The sequence below is a fragment of the Microcaecilia unicolor genome, chromosome 9, assembly GCF_901765095.1.
Source record: "Microcaecilia unicolor chromosome 9, aMicUni1.1, whole genome shotgun sequence".
Classification (NCBI taxonomy): domain Eukaryota; kingdom Metazoa; phylum Chordata; class Amphibia; order Gymnophiona; family Siphonopidae; genus Microcaecilia; species Microcaecilia unicolor.
The window spans coordinates 136,992,696-137,012,462 of NC_044039.1; the positions used below are offsets into that span (position 1 = coordinate 136,992,696).

The 19,767-nt window shown below is 43.1% G+C and overlaps 1 protein-coding gene across 1 annotated transcript in view; it reads right to left on the bottom strand.

Annotated features, from left to right (window-relative positions):
* Positions 1–410: 410 nt before the first annotated feature.
* ZFYVE1 (zinc finger FYVE-type containing 1) overlaps positions 411–19,767 on the bottom strand; it is a 170,943-nt gene continuing 151,586 nt past the window's right edge. Inside the window, exons 10-11 of the mRNA XM_030214356.1 lie at positions 7,966–8,079; positions 411–2,829 (exon numbers count right to left, since the gene is read on the bottom strand). Of these exons, the coding sequence (XP_030070216.1) occupies positions 2,597–2,829; positions 7,966–8,079 (347 nt within the window). The 3' untranslated portion in view covers positions 411–2,596. The remainder of the gene's footprint in view (positions 2,830–7,965; positions 8,080–19,767) is intronic.

Sequence of the window (19,767 nt, forward strand, 5' to 3'; positions counted from 1 at the left end):
CACTCATAATTGCAGGGTTCTGAAAAAGCCCCAATGGCACAATCCCTAGCCAATCACCAGAAGTTGCATTAATCCACTAGTCAAGTTGTGGGGTGTGGAAGGGGAAAAGTGTAATAAATAGAGTATAAAAGCCCTTATTAAGGTCAGAAAAGATTTTTTTTGCAGTCTTCATTATGGCAATTTAATGTGCCAGAAGCTAAAATGGCTTTTAATTCTTCATCACAACTCACTAACAATTGTGTAAGCTACCATAATACAGAAACTAAACCTGATCCCTGAACAGTATCAGAAAAAGAAGTGTCACAACAAATGACTCTCAAGTCATTCTAGTTCCATAATGTAAATGAACATTCAATCAGCTAAAAAATAAATAAATAAACCCCCCAAACTAATTGCTCTCCTTTATTCCACTTGGGTGGAACTGACTCCTGGATATATTACTGAACCTAAAACGGTTCAGTAATATAAAACAAGCAAAACCCCCATAGTGTCCCGTAAAAATTCAATTAATTAAAATAACCAGTCAGATGGAGATGTAGAAGGGAAGATTTTATACAAGGAATGCCAAGTTATTGTCTTTTTTTTCCATTAAACATTATATGATAAAGCTACATACAAGTTCACACATTAGTATAACCTACACACTAATAAATAGAACATTTAATCTGTATAATTCGCTAACTATTCAAAAGAAATGAAAACACAAAGTGCTTAATTATCCCATAACTGTAATTTCCTAGTAAAGGAAAAATTACTGATTTTTCAGGACAAGTTTGTAATGAAGGAGAAAGGGTGGGGAGGGTTGAGGAAGGAGGCAGAACGCAAGGATTTAAGCTAACTGCTACCTTGCTCTGAGGCCTAGAGTTGCAAACAACTGTCCTGCAGGTTTCTCCCCTAGTTCTACTGTTGTTAAAATTTACTGCATACTCTTCCATGTGTAGCCTGGGGAAGTAGCTGCAACCTGCAACTGACAACCACAAATTATAAAAAGTAAACATGAAAACTGTGGTACACACAGGAGACAGGTCACAAAAGAAACTCCGGCATATCTAAATCCCACGTTCTCTTTCTAAAAGTTAATTTTGTTCTGCAGGCATGGGACAGACTTAGTTCAGTTACCAAAAAGGGTAGTTTAAGTGTTCTTGGTGAACATTTTTAGGAGAAAACAAAACAAAGAGCGTATTCTAAAGTCCTGTGCCAAAGTTCCACTCACTGAAATGCGGCTCCAAAGTAGGTTTGCCACAACCTACAGACACACAAGAATTTCTTTTCCTCCACCTTTTTGGCACCAATGTCAAACTCAAGCCAATGAATTATAACACAGAAAAGTACAAATACAGCCTTGAGACTGAAAACAGATCAGTCTGATGCAAACATTAATGTACACCAGGATCTGTTTGATCAAAACTGGATAAGCTAATGACAGGATCCAAATGTTTATAAAATAAATAAAATACATCCAGTCAAACCTAGCATGCCCAGTGCTCGGGTTCTGTGAGTGTGTGATGTATTTAATACTAACCAAGGGAGTGAAGAGCATCATTAGAGCCAGGAAAACAGTAAAAGGGATAGTCATGTGTCCCCTCCTGGATGAGATTCACTCACTCAAAGCAGCACTTAATATCTGTTACACACGTTTTGGCCTGATTGATTTATACTACTACTCAGTAGCACTATACATTTTTGACCCACAAATTATTATATGATAGTTGTTGGACACTTAGATTTGGAGAATTAACATTCCACAAAAAAGCATGGAGCTGAATTTTGTTGATAAAACATTGCATAGCCCACAATTAACTTTAAAAGGAGTAAAGTTTGTCCAAGGTAATTAGAGGATTAATGGACTGTCTTATTAATGGAACAAACACTTAGGAGTTCAAAGAAAACTTGTCTTCCAAACAGACAAGAAATATGCATCAAAAATAGTCAAACCACCCAAACTGATTGCACAATTTCTATTTTTCACCCACACTAGCTGCAAGAGTATGCATCCACATTTTACTCCTTGGAGGTCATCATATGGTTTTCTGGTAAGAATCCATTCAACATGCAGTAGATGCACTGCACTGTATAGAGGATTCTCAGAAAAAAAAAGTCCATCAGTCTTAGTTGCAAAGAGCTATTTAAAACATAATACAAAAATAGCAAAAGGCCATGAGAAAATCTTTGCAAACCCACTGACAATAAAAAGGGCTTGGTTTCCCTCATGTTCAGATGTTCTTGGAGCACTCATTCCGCACATGATTAAAGCCACTGATCAAGAACCAGTCATATCCATAAGACCCAGAACTTGACAAAATGAAAGGACATTTTTTGGTATGCTGTGTACATTAAAAACTCAATGTCCCTTTTAAAAAACAAAGTTTTTAAAAACTAAACCCTGTGGTCCATAGCTACTTTTTCAGGATGATGTCATAGTATTTCCAAAGGGCATGAGGATACAATATATGGAAGTCAACAAAGGTAGTGTGACCAGGCCAAAGCACTCACTGGCTGGAAGAGGCAAGAGGTGAAGGAGAGATGCTTTTTTTTTTTTTTTCTAACCCTGAGAACCTAAGGAACTGTGACGGACCAGGCGAGGAAGCTGAGAGTGTTAAAGGTCACCGGGTTTTTTATTGCAGATACAGCAGACGCGGACGGGGTGGTCCCACCCACGGGATGGAACTGGTCTCCTATCATGTGAACACTCATCACAGAATCCTTGCCCACAGGCCCGGCAGTGGTGCTTGGAGAGCTTCGCATTGAATTCTTTCTGGCAGTGATAGCAGTGAAGGATTTCGTGATCTGGCACCCAGTAGGCAGGTCTGGCTGCATCCTTAACAAGGCCTGCAAGGGTTAAAAAGAGAATTTAAATTCCTATTGCCTTTGTTTTCTAATAAGACTAACAAGTGGTTGTGTAGCATGTGTATTCAACTAGTCCCCTTTCTAATACATTAGCAAGAGTGGTTGAAACACCTGTACACACCATCCACAGAGATCTCCACAGGCAGGGACAGCTCAGACAGTACACACAGCTGCACAACATCACATACAAAATGCTCCCTTTAACTGGATATAGAAAACTTTACTTATTTACAGCACACACACAAGTTATCAACCATACTTTTCTGGCTACACAGTATGTTGTCCATATATGAAGTTAAAAATTTACCCTCTGTGGAGTCTCAGGCATTCCCTTATAACTGAAAAGAATCTGCATCTGTTACAGTCAACCCAGGCCACTCATGATATATCACAAAGATTTTCCAAGATGGAAGTCTCACCCATCACCATTTCCCCTCCACCATTCGCAAAAAATATCAGATTTATAGTCCAAGCTCAGCAATTAAGTTAAAGAGCGAGAAATCACATAGACCAGTCAGGGGGGACACAAAATAGGCTTTTCATGTTGACTGATAAGGTGCAACAACTGAAAAGGCTCTGGTTTACCATGGGCCACGCGTATCCCATGCAGAGAAGGTAGTCTCACAAGAGTTCTCTGGCTCGATTAAGACCAGAACAGGACTATACCAGTGGCAGTGTTTATGGTAAAGGGAAAATATAATAGTTATTTCCTATCGAGTGCACATATTCCCCCGGATTCTATACAGTGCAACGTGAGTTGCGCGTGCAAATTGAGTCGTAACTTAATTATCTTGAGCTAGTCAGCGCCAATTATTGCCACTTCACAGGCAATTGACACTAATTGGCATTAATTAGAATTTACACAAAGAACTTGCTAAGTATACTCTGTAAAGTTCTGCACGTAAAAACGGAAAAGGGGAATGGTGTGGCCACGGGCGTGGAATGGGTTGGTCATGAATGTTTCTAAAATCTATGCACACTGATTTAGAAAATACATCCACTTCACATGTATCATGGCGTAAATACCTGCAACTATACTTAGTTGTATGGACAAGCTATAGATATATTCTATAAACCGCGCCTAACTTTAAGCATAGTTTATAGAATATGCCTAGGTGTATTTTTTTGGGTGCTATATATAGAATCTGGTCCATTATGCTTATCAGCAGCAATAAAAATCAGTGATCCCCACAGGAAGTCTGTGGATCCCAAAAAAAATAGGAAAGAGATGGGATTTGACATACAGCCTGTGATTACAACCAAAGCACTTTTCTATATTATATAAAGGTACTTATTTTATACCTGGGGCCAGGGCCGGTCTTAAAGCGAGGCGACCGAGGCGGCCGCATAGGGCCCCACGCTCAGGGGGGCCCCGCGCGCCTAAGGTTGCCCCGCCCCGCCCCGACCGCCCGAGTTCCAGTACTCCCTCCCTCCCTCGGATGGCGCGCGACGGCGGAGTGGTGGGGGCTGTCAGCGGGTGGGGGGTGCCCTGCACCCGCTGCTCCCACCCTGTCCTACCTTTAAAAAAAGACTGTGGAAGCACCAGAGGGACAGGCAGCGCCTCGGGTCTGCCCTCCCTGCTACTAAAAATGTCTTCGACGTCGTCATTGGGCCTTCTCACATTGAGTCCCGCCCTTCTCTGAGGTAACTTCCAATTACCGCGAGGGTGGGCGGGACTCAATGTGAGAAGGCCCAATGACGACGTCGAAGACATTTTTAGTAGCAGGGAGGGCAGACACGAGGTGCTGCCTGTTCCTCTGGCGCTTCCAAATTCTTTTTTTAAAGCCAGTGAGGGTGGTGGGGACCGGAGAACAAAGCTAGTAGGTAGGTTGGGGGGGGGACTCAGATGGGAGAAGGGTGTGTGGGGTGGGGGTTCTCAGGTGGGGGGAAGGGTGGGGAGGGGGTTCTCAAATGGGAAGGAGACTACTACTTAACATTTCTAAAGCTGAGGTGGGGAGGGGGTTCACGGATGGGAGAAGGGGGTGGGGAGGGGGTTCTTGGATGGTTAAAGGGGACGGGTGGGGAGGGGACTGGGGTTCTTGGATGGGAGAAGGGGACCGAGGTGGGGAGGGGGTTCACGGATGGGAGAAGGGGGTGGGGACGGGTTCTTGGATGGTTAAAGGGGACGGGTGGGGAGGGGACTGGGGTTCTTGGATGGGAGAAGGGGACTGGGGAGGGGCTTCTCGGATGGGAGAAGGGGGCAGGCACTGGGGTCTGAGAAGTGGCCATATGGGAAAATGGGGGCCATGCCTGGGGCTGGTGTGAAAATGGGGCATGCGTGGGTCAGGTGGGAGAATGGTTCTGAAAAGGGGGCCCAAATACAAGGCATGTGGATGAAGGGGGCTGGAACTGGGGGCTGAAAAGGAGGGTAGGTGGGATAAGGGGGCTAGTACTGGGACTGGAGGCTGAAAACGGGATAGGGAGAAGTGGCTGGGGGGCTGAAGCTCGGGACTGGTGGGAGAAAAGGGCTGGGGCTGAAATGGGGGACTGGTGGGATAGTGGGGCTGGAACTGGGGACTGAAAAAGGGGCGGAGAGAGGGGCAGATCCTGGATGGGGTAGCGAGAGGGAGGGCAAACCCCAGATGGATGGGAGAGGGAGGTCAAATTGTGGATTGAAGGGGCAGAGAGAAAGGGCAGACAGTGGATGGCAGGGATAGAAAGGGCAGACAGTGAATGGATGGGGGAGAGAGAGAGGGCAGACAGGGGCAGATGGTGGATGGATCATGGAAGGGGCAGAGATAGAGGGCAGATGTGGATGGAAGGAGCAGGGAGAGAGGGCAGACATTGGATGGAGGAGACAGCAGAGAGGGCAGACACTGGATGACAGATGCTGGATGGAAGGAAGACAGTGAAAAGAAGATGAGGAAAGCAGAAACCAGAGACAACAAACTGTAAATAAAATATATATTTTTATTTTTTTGCTTTAGGATATAGTATTGTAGCTGTGTTAATAAATGTTTATAAATAGAACATGTAAATAAGGTAATCTTTTTATTGGACTAATTTTAATACATTTCGACTTAACTTTCAGAGAAGAAAACCCCCTTCCTCAGGTCAGGATAGGATACTGTAACAGTACTATACTGTATTGACCTGAGGAAGGAGATTTTGGCCTCTGGAAGCCAAATGTATTAGTCCAATAAAATGGGATTATTTTATTTTCTGTATTTGTTTTATTTCTATTTGTTAATTTGTAAAGTGGTGATTGGTATTTGTTAGTTTTTTCAAATTTACATCTGCTGTCTTTATATTTTGCACAGTACTAGGGGTCATTTTCTGTTTCTGTGGTGTTGAATTGTATGCAGAGTCTGGCATCTTGGGGGTTCAGTTTAATTTTTGTCTAAATAGAAAGTTTAAATATTACTACTTATTCTATAGTGGATTAGGGTGTATCTGTGTTTGTGAAAAAGACATGGCTTTCAGTTGGCATTGACTGTGCAGGATCGACGATCTGTACTATTCTGTCAGGTTTCATTTTACAATAGGTGAATTGATGTTCTAGTGCTCACTGTAGTGTTTTAAGATGTTTTCCTTTTCTTTGTGTGATTCGTAGAAATGACTGCTTATAGTATGGTAGAATTGCTCAATAGGTCCTAGAGTGTTTTGTATTCTCGGCATACCTAGTACTGGAATTTGGAGGGGGTGTTAAAAAATGACCGGGAGGGAGGGGGGCCTTGGAGCTCAGAGGGAGCAGCCCGGGAACTCAGAGGGAGGGGTAGCCGGCCCTGGAGCTAGGGTGGGGGCGGAGTTAGGTGGGGGCAGGGCTAGGGTGGGGCCCCATCAAATTGGTCTGCATAGGGCCCCGCACTTGCTAAGACCGGCCCTGCCTGGGGCAATGGAGGGTTATGTGACTTACCCAGGGTCACAAACAGCTGTAGTGGGAATCAAACCTGGTTCTTAGGCCACTGCACTAACCATCAGGCTACTCCTTCATGGCCAAGCAAGACCAAAAAAAAGGATCATCATCCATAAATAACAAATAAATACACATGCTCATTTTTTGTCAGATTGCACGTGTGAGAGATAGTGAGCAGATTTACATGGAGTCTCAGAAATGTATCAGAATGTCAAATTGTTAAGATCTGAACTTTCTGAACATTATTACTGCATTTCAGAGGCCACGATCATCAATGCAGGCAACCAGGATAATCTGAAGGTAGTTTGGGGCGCTGAGGGACAAGCTGGAGTTTACAGGGAATGAGTGCATGATACAGGGCACCCCTCAATCTCAGCACTCCAAAAATGTCAGTTATAGGTGGGCAATTTTCATACATAATAAAAGGCTGTGTAAATCAGCAGTCTCAGAATTGACTGCTATGTATGCTGGTGAAAGTACATGTACATTTCCTTAACCAGCATACTTTACCCTGTCTTTAGAGGACTTGTTCCTTAGAAAGCATAGTTAGGACTGGGATTGCAGCAATACAGGTTTTCAAAAGTATAGTGTTTTCCTGAAAAAACAGTGCCTGCAGAAAAAGGAGCTGTAAGCTTCAAAAATGATGGCAAAGTCTGTGGGTAAAATGTATCCATAGGTCTTTCCAGCTAGGTGGACAGGATGAAAATCATCCCCTTTAAATGTGGGCTTCAAAATTAGGGTAACACATTTTCAATCCTGGTTACATTTAGACATTTGTACCATCATTGGTTGTCTCTATGGAATCTCTGGTTTGTGTTTTCTTCTACATCAACAAAAATCTGGATTCCATGTGTGTGCTTGCTCTGTAACTTTAGGTCACAGTTACTTAGTTTTCTAAACCAGAAACTTTAACCCATTAGTTCTCAAAATAAATATCGGTTCCAGCTATGCTCTCCCTGTTTAGGGGACAATTTCTCAATGGGCTGATAATTGCCATGTGAAGAACATAGCCTGAACTGAACAATCCATTTCCAGTAAACAGTAAGAGTAAAATGAGGATTTTATTAACAGAACTATGCAAATACGATCTGGAATTCATATTGTAGGTATTGACATGGAATCCACACACCATGTTCTCACAAAAGGACTTTACAGAAAAAGTGACAATTTAAAGTAGAAAAAAAAAGTCAATGCAGAGGAAAGGAAGATGTTCACAAAGTCTGAGATCTAAGAAAAATCAGAACAAAATAAAGTATTCTCACCTAATGGGATGTCGATGGCTGTCACTACGGCACCAAAAGTGTTCTGCACAGCCTCCCCAACCTTCCTTGCTATCAGTGTCCCTCCTTCATCATCTTCCTTTAATTTGTCAACATCTGCAGGAGAAGATGGGCCCAGTGTTTAATAACAAATAGAAAACCGGGTGGAAGTAACAGAATAGATTACATAGGTAATGGATAATGGCTGCTAATTTTGTTGTGAATGGCCAACAAAACTGGAATTAACTTAACGGACAAATCAGATCATCGAGAGCAACATTCATGGTGTGAACAAAGTCTATCTTACAATTGAGCTTAATTTTTTTTGGATAAATGTTTTTATTTTCAAGAATTCTAGTCAACAAAAGAAAATTGTTTTCACCGAATATCATATACCTTAAATATAAATGCCCTTTAGTGCAAATTTCACATATGTTATGGCTAGCTATGAAGGCAGTCTATTTCCAGTACAAACTCATTCTTGAACAAAATGTTCTTAAATAGGTTTTGGAACTAAGCTCTTCAATTACAGTAGACTTTCAACTGTGATAAGGTAGCTAGCTCACAGTCTGTCAGACTCCAGAATAGTTCACTTAAAAATGTTTTATCAAGTGACCCCACCTAAAAACACATATGCATGCTTGAAATGCTCCTAGGAGGATGTAACCGCACTACAAGTTGAGCAAAGCTGCTCAATAATGGGTGTTTTCTGAAGAAGCAATTCACCAGTCACACACATGGATGAAGTCCTCTAACAGAGTATATGTTTCCAAGACGTTCCAGGGAAATCCTGAAGGTCCTCTGGGTACACGGAACTGTTCTTGTGCTCATGCAGTGTCTCAGTTTTATAGTTAAACTAATGAGCTCCACACCAGAAGAGGAGAAATGAGGGTATATGTGAGACTAGTGAACTACTGTCTTCAGAGAACTCTTACTACAGGTAAGCAACTTTGCTTTCTCTCAAGAGAACCAATCCACCATTGTCACATGCATGGGATTTCACAGCTAGGGTAGTCTTAACAAAACAGGAGAAGTAACAATCCTGCCAACAAAGTAACAAAACTTTTTTTTTTTTTAACTAGAATTCCTTCTTTTGTTGTTTTTGAACCAAGTATTTAGTAAAATGCAGAGCTTAGTATGAGATGAGAGGTAACAGTGTTGGGTCCACTGGGAAACAGTGATCATAACATGATCAAATTTGAGTTCATATCTAGAATGAAGTCACTAAGGAAATCTACTGTAGCCTTTTCAAAAGGGCAACTATGATAAAATAAGGAAATGGTTAAAAAGAAACTAAAAGGATCAGTTGCAAAGTTTAGGACTTTAAATTAGGCATGGATGTTGTTTAAAAATGTCACCTTTGAACCCCAGACCAGATGTATTCCATGTATTTAATAACAGTGGAAAGAAGCGCAAACGACAGCCAGTATGGTTAAAAGGTGACGTGGAACATAAGAGCCAAAAGAACAACTTTCAAGAAATAGAAAAAGGATTCAAATGAAGAAAATAAGTAGCATAAGCACTGAAAGTTAGATATAAGCATTGATAAAAGAACACTACAAGAGAATATGAAGAGAAACTTGCCACATAAGCAAAAACTCATAGTAATAACTTGTTCAGATACATCAGAAGCAGATTAATTCTTTGCTTCAGCCTTTACTAAAGAAGATGTAAGAGATCTATCTGTACCAGAAATGGTTTTCAAATGTGATGATGTGGAGGAACTGAAAGAAATATTTGTAAAGCTGGAAGACGTACTGAGCCAAATGGGCAAATTAAAGAGTAGTAATTCAGCTGGACTGGATGGTACTGAAAGAACTCAAACATGAAACTGCTGATCTGCTGTTAGTGATCTGTCATTAAAATCGTCTGTCAACCTGAAGATTGGAGGGTGGCCAATGTAACACCGATTTAACAACAAAAAAATAAGGAATTCGGGGTGATCTGGGAAATTACAGACTGATAAGCCTGAATGCAATGCTGGGCAAAATAGTGGAAACTGTTATAAAGAATAAAATTACTGCATAGACAAACATGGTTTAATGGGACAGAGTAACATAGTAACATAGTAGATGACAGCAGAAAAAGACCTGCACGGTCCATCCAGTCTGCCCAACAAGATAACTCATATTTGCTGCTTTTTGTGTATACCCTACTTTGATTTGTACCTGTGCTCTTCAGGGCACAGACCGTATAAGTCTGCCCAGCACTATCCCCGCCTCCCAACCACCAGCCCTGGCACAGACCGTACAAGTCTGCCCAGCACTATCCCCGCCTCCCAACCACCAGCCCCGGCACAGACCGTACAAGTCTGCCCAGCACTATCCCCGCCTCCCAACCACCAGTCCCCGCTTCCCACCACCGGCTCTGGCACAGACCATATAAGTCTGCCCAGCACTATCCCCGCCTCCCAACCACCAGCCCCGCCTCCCAATCTTGACTAAGCTCCTGAGGATCCATTCCTTCGGCACAGGATTCCTTTATGCTTATCCCACGCATGTTTGAATTCCGTTACCGTTTTCATTTCCACCACCTCCCTCGGGAGGGCATTCCAAGCATCCACTACTCTCTCCGTGAAAAAATACTTCCTGACATTTTTCTTTATCTCAGCAATTTGCTTCAATTCTTATTCAATTTTCTTTTCCATGTTTTATTTTGTTTGATTTCTATTGATAACCTTTAAGAGTGGACTAACATGGCTACCACACCTCTCTACTTCAATTCTTTGAAGGCGTGAATAAGCATGTGGATAAAGGTGAGCCGGTTGATGGAGTGTATATAGATTTTCAGAAAGCTTTTGATAAAGTCCTTCATGAGAAAATCCTGAGAAAAGCAATGGGGATGGGGGCAATGTTCTGTTGTGGATTAGGAACTGGTTAATGGATAGAAAACAGAGGGTGGGGTTAAATGGCCATTTTTCCTCAGTGGAGGAGCGTGACTAGTGGAGTGCCACAGGGATCTATACTGGGACCAGTGCTATTTAACTTATTTATAAATAACCTGGAAATCAGAATGACAAGGGAGGTGATTCAATTTGCACATGACACAAAACCTATTCAAAGCTATTAAAACTTGGTCTGTGAAAAATTGCAGGAAATTTGAAGACTAGGCATCCAAATGGCAGATGAAATTTAATGTGAATAAACGAAAAAGTGATGCACATTGGGAAGAATAATCCAAATCATATTTACTTGATGCTAGGGTCCACCTTAGGAGTTGGCACCCCAAAAAACAAAAAGATCTATGTGTCATTGTAGATAATACATTGAAACCTTCTGCCTAGTGTGTGGTAGCTGCCAAAAAAAAACCAAACAGAATGCTTGGAATTATTAGGAAAGGGATGGAAAATAATAGTAATATTATAAAGCCTCTATTGCTCCATGGTGCAACGTCACCTTGAGTATTGCATTCAATTGCCATATTACAAAATATATATATAGTGGAATTAGAAAAGGTTCAAACAAGGTTGACCAGAATGATAAAGGGGCTGGAACTCTTCTCATATGAAGAAAGCCTAAAGAGGTTAGGCCTCTTCAGCTTGGAAAGCAACGGCTAAAGGGGGATATGATTGAGATCTACAAAATCCTGAGTGGTATAGAACAGGTTAAAGTAAAACGATTTGTTTTTTACCTCTTTCAAAAAGTACAAAGACTAGGGGTCACTCTCTGTGAAGTTACATGGTAATACTTTTAAAATAAATAGGAGGAAATATTTTTTTCACTCAATGAATAGTTACGCTCTGGTTAGCATATCTAGGTTTAAAAAAAAAAAGGTTTGGACAAGTTCCTGGAGGAAAAGTCCTTAGGCTGCTATTGAGAAAGCCATAGGGGAAACCACTGCTTGCCCTGGAATCGGTAGCGTGGACTGTTGCTATTATTTGGGATTCTGTCAAGTACTTGTGACTTGGCCACTGCTGGAAGCAGGATACTAGGCTAGATGCATTATTGGTCTGACCTAGTATGGCTAGTCTTATGTACTTCATCTCTTGATGACATGGGGCCAACTCTTGTGATAAGAGCTGTGAAATCACACAGCTTTTACTGTGATACTTGGCCCTGCAGCAGAAGCACAAGATGAGCTTAAGCACTTATGCTGCTGCTTGGCCCTATCAGGTAATTCACAGAGAGGTCAGGAGAGGTGAGACAACACTATCAGAGAGAAGTACAATGTGTGCCACAATGTGACTACCTCTGTAGTTTGCAGATTGCCAAGTCATTCTTGACTGGGCTCAGTTTGGAGGTTGCTTGGGCGATATTTACATCATTGTATCTGTAAGTCCCAATTTCATGTATTCCCTATGCTGTCTATTAAGATGATTTATTTATGTTCTGCTGAAAATGTATCGTATTGTATTTCTGTCATGAATATTTTACGGTGCTGTGTGTACGGTACTGACAGTATCATATTATTGCTATTACTAAAATTGCCTATTTCCAAGTTTACCTCACTGTTCTAATTCTGTGTTAAGCTGACATTTGATCATTTTATTTATAGTCATACTGTAAGTTACTTATATCTAGTCACATTTGCTGTAGAATCTCTTCATAAAAGTGGTTAATAAATGTTAATAAGGAAAATATATGGTTTTATATCTTGAAATGAAGAACGTCACAAGGTTAGTGGCTTTGATTCTAGTCAGCAAAGGGTTTTTGTCTAACTCCTCTCCCAATTCCATGAGGTCTTTACGAGGGTTTTGTTGCTATCACAGTGACGCATTGGTAAGCTTTTCTGAGGGTTGAACAATGGGCAGATGTACAGTACATAGAAGCAAATCTGTGCATTATGAGAAAAACAATATATAGTCACACACTTGGGAGACATCATCTGAGGCCACCAACATGGGACAGATTTCTAGAGCTTTCCAAGAACATCTTAAAGGTCCCTCTGGACATGCATGGTAGTTTTTGTGTTCCATTGCTAACACACTGTGGCTCAGTTCATCTTTTTCCCAGTGAGCATAGTGTTTTGCTACTGACTGTGATTTTGCAGCTTTTTTAATCTTAAAGCTATTTCTCCCCTCCTTTTTTATTAAGCTTTATCAATTTACATCAAATATAACTTGAATTAACAACCCGGAAAAACAGTATATCGATATATGGTAATGCCAAATTAAAAAAAAACAACCCATGGGGGTCACGTGATGCTCTGAACAGGAGAGGACGTGATTCTGTGCTCTCTGATGCCCCTGCTCGATTAAAGACACTATTAACCTATAAAACTTGCAAGGAGACGATATAAAATCACCTTACCAGAAGGAGAAGGTTACATAGAAAAGTACCTGGGCACAACAGCTTCAAGTATGGCCAGCAGAAGCGCTAAAAAGGACAAAGAAAAAACGAAGGCAGCGAGCGCAGTGGGGGAAGGCCCGGCGCAAAATGGCAGCGTGCAGTTCACAGAAGAACAATTGAGGCAGCTCACAGAGGCGGTCGGAGCAGCGCTGGCACCAAAGCTAGAAAAACTGAGCGAACGGAGCGCGGAATTTGAAGCGCTACTTACAGATACGATCAGAAGAACAACGGAACTGGAAGCAAGAGTATCAGCAGCGGAGGATGAGATCGGGCCCACCACGCGGCAAGTAAGCGTGCTCGAAGCCAAAGTAGAGACGCTGACGGCAAAGCTGGATGATATTGAAAACAGGTCGCGGCGTGGCAATCTCAGGCTGGTGGGCCTGCCTGAATCTGTTAGTGATCGGGTGCTTGCCTCTGTGCTAGAGACTTGGCTGGCAGCTGAATTCGCGCTATCGGATCATGCGGGGAAAGTTTGCTTAGAGAGAGCGCACCGAATAGGGCGATTTCAAGATGGAAGACGGACACCCCGCACAGTAATTATAAAGGTGCATAATTATGTGCACAAAACAGAAATTATGCGAGGATACAGATTAAAACGCAATGAGGTACGCTATGATGGACATCAGATCAGAATATTCCAGGACTACTCAGCCGCGTTGCAGGAGAAGAGGAAAAAATTCACACCTCTCTGTCAACGACTGCATGATCAACATGTTCCATTTATGCTATTGTACCCTGCACTGCTGAAGATCAAAATGAACGGAGCATGGAAGCAATTTGACAATGTTTCTACAGCACAGCAATGTGTACAAGACATAAAGGAAAATGGACGAAATATTGAGCAGAAAGAAGGAGACGTCTGACATGTTTAAAAAAGAGTAGAATTGCTGGTTTACAAGGTTTATGGTAAGGTGTTGTTACCATGTTAAATGTGAAAATTGCAAGAGAACTGTTACTTGTAAGGGCGGGGGCCTGGAGGCGCTGAACCCCTAGAACCTATCTTATGATGATAGGCGGGGCACTGGGGGAGACACGGGGCAAGGAAGAAGAGAGGGGGGAAGGGAGGGGGGAAGGGAGTAGCCGGGGAGGGGGGGGGAAGGGGTAGAGGGAGGTTAGAGCCCCAGAATCCGAGGGAAATTAGAAGACAGAGCTATAGAAAAAGAGATCATGCTGCTCGACACAATAAGAGAAGACACCAGGTGGGGGTGGAGACCCGAGGGGGGAGGCTGGGCTCCCCGAGGGGTGTTAAAATGGATTTAGCTGAAAGGGGAAATATAGTTGATGATTATGGTTAAAGGGAGTAATAAGGGGATACGATTAGCCTCCTGGAATGTGGGAGGGATCACGTCCCCGATAAAAAGAACAAAAATATTAGACACATTGAAAAGACAAGGGGTAGACATAGCTTGTATCCAAGAAACGCGCCTGCCACAGGAGGAGCAGAATAAACTTAAACGGCACTGGGTGGGAGAAATTTTCGGGTCTCCCTCTAGTGGTAGAAGGGGAGGAGTGGTAATTATGCTGCACAAAAGTTTGGCGGCCCAAGCTAAAATGTTGTTCGCAGACAAAGAGGGACATTATGTGGGAGTTAGCCTGAACCTGCAAGGGCAGTTGTGTACGCTGGTGGCAGTGTATGCACCACAAACAGGTGGGAAAAAATTCTATGCTCAACTGATGGCGGAGTGCCAGAGACATGGGAGAGACCCTTTAATAATTGCGGGAGACATGAATCAGGTACTGGACATCCAGTTGGATAGGTCAAACCCTAGAGGCGTGAGAGGAGACGATGAGGTCACATTGCTGGCGGAGTTCTGCGACTCACTGGGCTTGGTGGACCCGTGGAGGCTATTGCATGAAGAAGAGCGTGATTTCACGCACACGTCGCGGGCCCACCGAACCCAGTCACGAATAGATTATATTTTGATGGCACAGGGCCTACTCCCCCAGATACTTACAGCGGAGATAGGCACAGAAGGGGTGTCTGATCATGCGTTAATATGGGTGGACCTGGAGAGGCAGTTGTATTATCAAAAACCCAGGGGGTGGCGCTTCCCGGCCTACCTATTTTCGTTACCCGAGTTTAAATCTTTTCTAATAGACAAATGGGAGGATTTTGCAGCAAATAATAACCAACATTCAGATAACCCCGGCCTGTTCTGGTCGACCGCAAAGGCGGTGATCAGGGGAGACCTGATAGCATACACTAGCTTCAGAAACCGGAAAATAGCGCAGAAAATTATGGAATTAGAACGGCGGGTTAGGTTGATGAGAAGGCGTTACACCAGGGGCCCCACGCAGGTGTCTTTTGAAAATCTTATAAACGCAAGGACAGAGTTAAATAGCTTACTCCATGAACGAACCATGAGATCTATGGTAATGCGGAAATATGCTCTTAAGCGGTTTGGAGATAGACCTGGGGGGATGTTGGCACGCTTGGTAAAAGGAACACGAAAGCCACATTTCATAACACGGCTCCGTGGGAGAGCGGGGGGGATTGCTACCCATCCAGCGGATATTGCGGAAATATTCCGGAAGCACTTTGAAGAGTTATATAAAGGGGAGCCCGAGAGGGACTTTAAAGAGAAAATTCGAGACTACCTGTTAAGATCCAACATGCCCAAACTCACTGATGCACAGATAAAAGAACTAGATTTACCCTTGACAACTAAAGAGGTGGGGGTAGCGATCCAGAAACTAAAATTGCACTCGGCGCCTGGCCCAGACGGCTTCTCCAGTGAATTTTATAAACTCTTAAGAGTTCAGCTAGAGGGGCCCCTGGTTAACCTTTATGAAGAGGCTGTGGAGGATGGTAGATTCCCTAAATATGCGAATGAGGCTATGATAAGCTTAATACCAAAGCCGGGAAGAGACTTATTAGATCCAGCTTCATATAGACCCATATCGCTGATCAACGTAGATATTAAGATATTGTCGCGGGTCCTGGCAGAACGTTTGGCGCCGGTGCTGCCATCTATGGTGAGAGCTGAACAGGTGGGATTTGTCCGTGGGAGGCAATCTGTGCTGAATGTACGTCGGTTGATTGCGGCTTTAATAGAAGCCCCTGCCAGGGCACCCTCGAGTTTGGTGATAAGTTTAGATGCGGAACGTGCCTTTGATAGGGTGCTTTGGCCCTTTATGTGGGAAACATTAAACTGGATGGGCTTACAGGGGTGGTATTTCCATGCAGTGCAGATTCTTTATGCAGACCCGGCGGCATGCCTGTTAGTAAATGGGGTGAAAACACAAGGATTTAAGATAGAGAGAGGCACGAGGCAAGGTTGCCCGTTATCCCCCTTGCTGTTTGTACTTACCTTGGAACCCCTGATAAATGTCATAAGAGAACATCCGGACATAGCAGGCATTGAGGTGGGAAATGAGGTTTTGAAAATCTTAGCATATGCAGACGATTTGCTACTGGCAGTGGATAAACCGCAAATATCAGTAAGACACCTGATGATGGAACTGCAAAACTATGGGGTACTATCGGGATTTAGATTAAATTACAGTAAGTCTCTGGCACTCCCAATATCAGAGTCCACAAAAACGCAGTGGAAGGGATCATTCCCATTTCAGTGGGTCGTAGGGCAAATAAAATACCTGGGGGGTTATAATACCCATTCAGTTGGACACGGTATATGACAAAAATGTGGCCCCCCTGTTGGCAGAAACTGCGCGGCTGCTGGGATTGTGGGGGTCTTGCCCTCTGTCACTTGCAGGGCGAGTAGCGTTGTATAACATGGTGGTGGTGCCCAAATGGCTTTATAAGTTCCAAATGCTGCCATTATATCTGGGGGGACGGGAAGAGAGGAAATTGCAGGCTGTGTTAAGGAGCTTTCTTTGGAAAAACAGGCGTCCCAGGCTTGCTTTAAACATTTTGTATAAGCCAAAAACGCATGGGGGAATGGGACTGCTTAATATGAGATATCTTACTGTGGCATGTGCCATGCGCCACGCGAGAGACTGGCTAGTGGGCTGCCAGCAGTTCACAAATGTACAATTAGAGGCCTCAATGCATTCCAAAATACACCTTAGCTGGCTACTGCATACGACCAGAACGAGATCCGGAAGTCAGCCACGGAAGAATCTATTTATTAACTCATTGAGGGCAATGTGGCGGTGGCTGTGCCGCAGACACGGATTCTCAGCGAAGGCCACTCCATTCCTGTCCTTAAACTTGAACCCGGATTTCCCAGCCGGAACTTTGCAACAGACCTATGTAAGGTGGAGGCAACAGGAGATACACTATCTTTATCAACTCCTAAATGAAGATGGGCAGATAAAGCCGTTTGAGGAGCTGCAGGCAGAACATCGGTGGCCACAGACTGATTACTTCGCCTATCTGCAGGTACGACACTACATAACATCTTTGGGGGCTGTAAATCTCAGTGAAGATGTGCAGGAAGTCCTGGCCACGGCACTAACATTGGGGTCACAAAATGTAGTGCCTTTACGTTATCACCATAGATACTTACTTGACTCCACAGAGGATATAGACTATCGTGGATTAGCCAATAGCTGGCAGGAAGATATTGGAGCAGAAGTTACGGAGGATGTGTTACAGAGGTACCTAAATTCAATACTACAAAGATCAGCCTTTATTCGAGACTGGGAACAACAATACAAATTTGCGGTGCGCTTTTATATAGCACCGGCCCGTGCAAAGAAAGCTGGATTTGGAACTGGCGAGTGTTTGAAATGTGGCGCTGCTCAAGCCTCTCTGGGTCATATGTTTTGGGCTTGTCTCCACGTTCGGCAATTTTGGACTCTAATTTTTGAGGAACTTACACGTTGCTGGAGTAGACGGCTGTTGGCTGACCCTCTGATTTTGTTTGACATTTTCAATCTCAAAAAACCCGCCCCAGCGGGATTAACAGGGTTTCTGCAGAGGACCTCAATGATTGGAAAGAAAGTAATACTACTTCTGTGGAGAGAAGAAAAACCCCCATCGAAAGATTTGTGGCGAACTAAGATGATAGAACTTCTACACACTGAACTTTGCGGAATGAAGGTGGCTACAGCACAAGATATCAGCTCCTTTAGGAAAGTCTGGAGAAGATTTATATATACTTTACATCCAAGCGCTCAACGGCGGATCCATCAAAGACTGAGAACTAGACTTGGGCAGCTAGAAAACAATAGACCTTGGAGAAAATAGCCTGTTTTAGATATTAGTATGAACTTGGCTGTTGGGGGAGGGAGAAAAAGGGGGGGGGAGGAGGGAGATGGGCGGGACAAAAAAGTGAATGTACAAAACTGTGTAGTTACCAATGCTATTGCATTTGCATGATAAGAGCAGTGTTTTAAGAGATGGTTATGATATGTATCTGTTAATAAAAATGATTTAAACATAAAAAAAAAAAAAAAACAACCCATACCCCACAGAAAAAGTTATTTGTAAAAGGAAAAAAATAATAATTTTGCATTCCTCAACATGGAATAGAGCAGTGATGTTTACTATTTTTCCAGTGAGGGCTACTTTGGTGCAAAAAAACAAAAATCCCACAAAACCCCAACAAACCCAAAACTCTCACTGTGACGAGATCGTCATTAGGCAAAATGAACAAGATATTGAGCATTGGGGGAGGGGGGGAGATGCTGGTGGCTTCCCCTTCTGATGATTTATTGGCCTGGCTGTTTACATTCAATTTGAATGACTTGTGTAACTAAAATAAACTAACTCCTTTACACCCTCTTTTTCTAAGTTCATTCCTCCCCCCCTCCACATTCTCTATCCATGTCCTCCAGCCCATCAACTCCCTCGCATATCTTATTCCCACCTTCTATCCACTATATGCTCTTCTCCAACAAACCAACCCGTCCCAAGTAACAGTTCCCATTCCCACTAGTCATTCGTCTGTCTCTACCATCAACCCTCTTCAAGCTGGATCTCATTCAGATTTTTTTGTTTTTTATTTCTTCCTCCTGTATTTTCTATAGGTGCTTATTGATCTGTGGAACAGCTATTCTGTTTTCTTCCAGCAACACATGACTCTGCAGTGAGTTTATACTGCATGGAGCCCTGACTTAGAGTTACATGGTGCAGGAACAAACAGTTCAGCTGTTATGAATGTATTGCCAGCAGCAAGTCTTGGGACAAATTGGGGGTGGGGGGAGGAAGTGTGTATACAAAAGAGCCAGGGGACCACACAGGCAGAGCAGGAGGAAGTGGTCACCACTGGCCCCTAGGCTTTGCAGTGAAGAACACTGGAATAGAGAGAACCAAGACAGAAAGCTCTGGAGGGAGTATATACAAAGAAAACAAAAATAGGAAAACTAACCCAAAAAGCATACTCCCCACCCTAAACATCTAATGAACTCTTAAATCCTCATTTATACCATCTCTTGTATCAATTTTTTTTAAATCAAGAAAACACTGCAATTGTGAAGGGTCAAAAAATGTATAACTCATGGCTAATTTTAGTAAACCTTTACAAAAAAATTTTCAAAGAAAAGATGCACCAAGAGACACAGCTGCTGGGAACATAGCAGTAACCACTTACAATGTTCTGGAGTAACT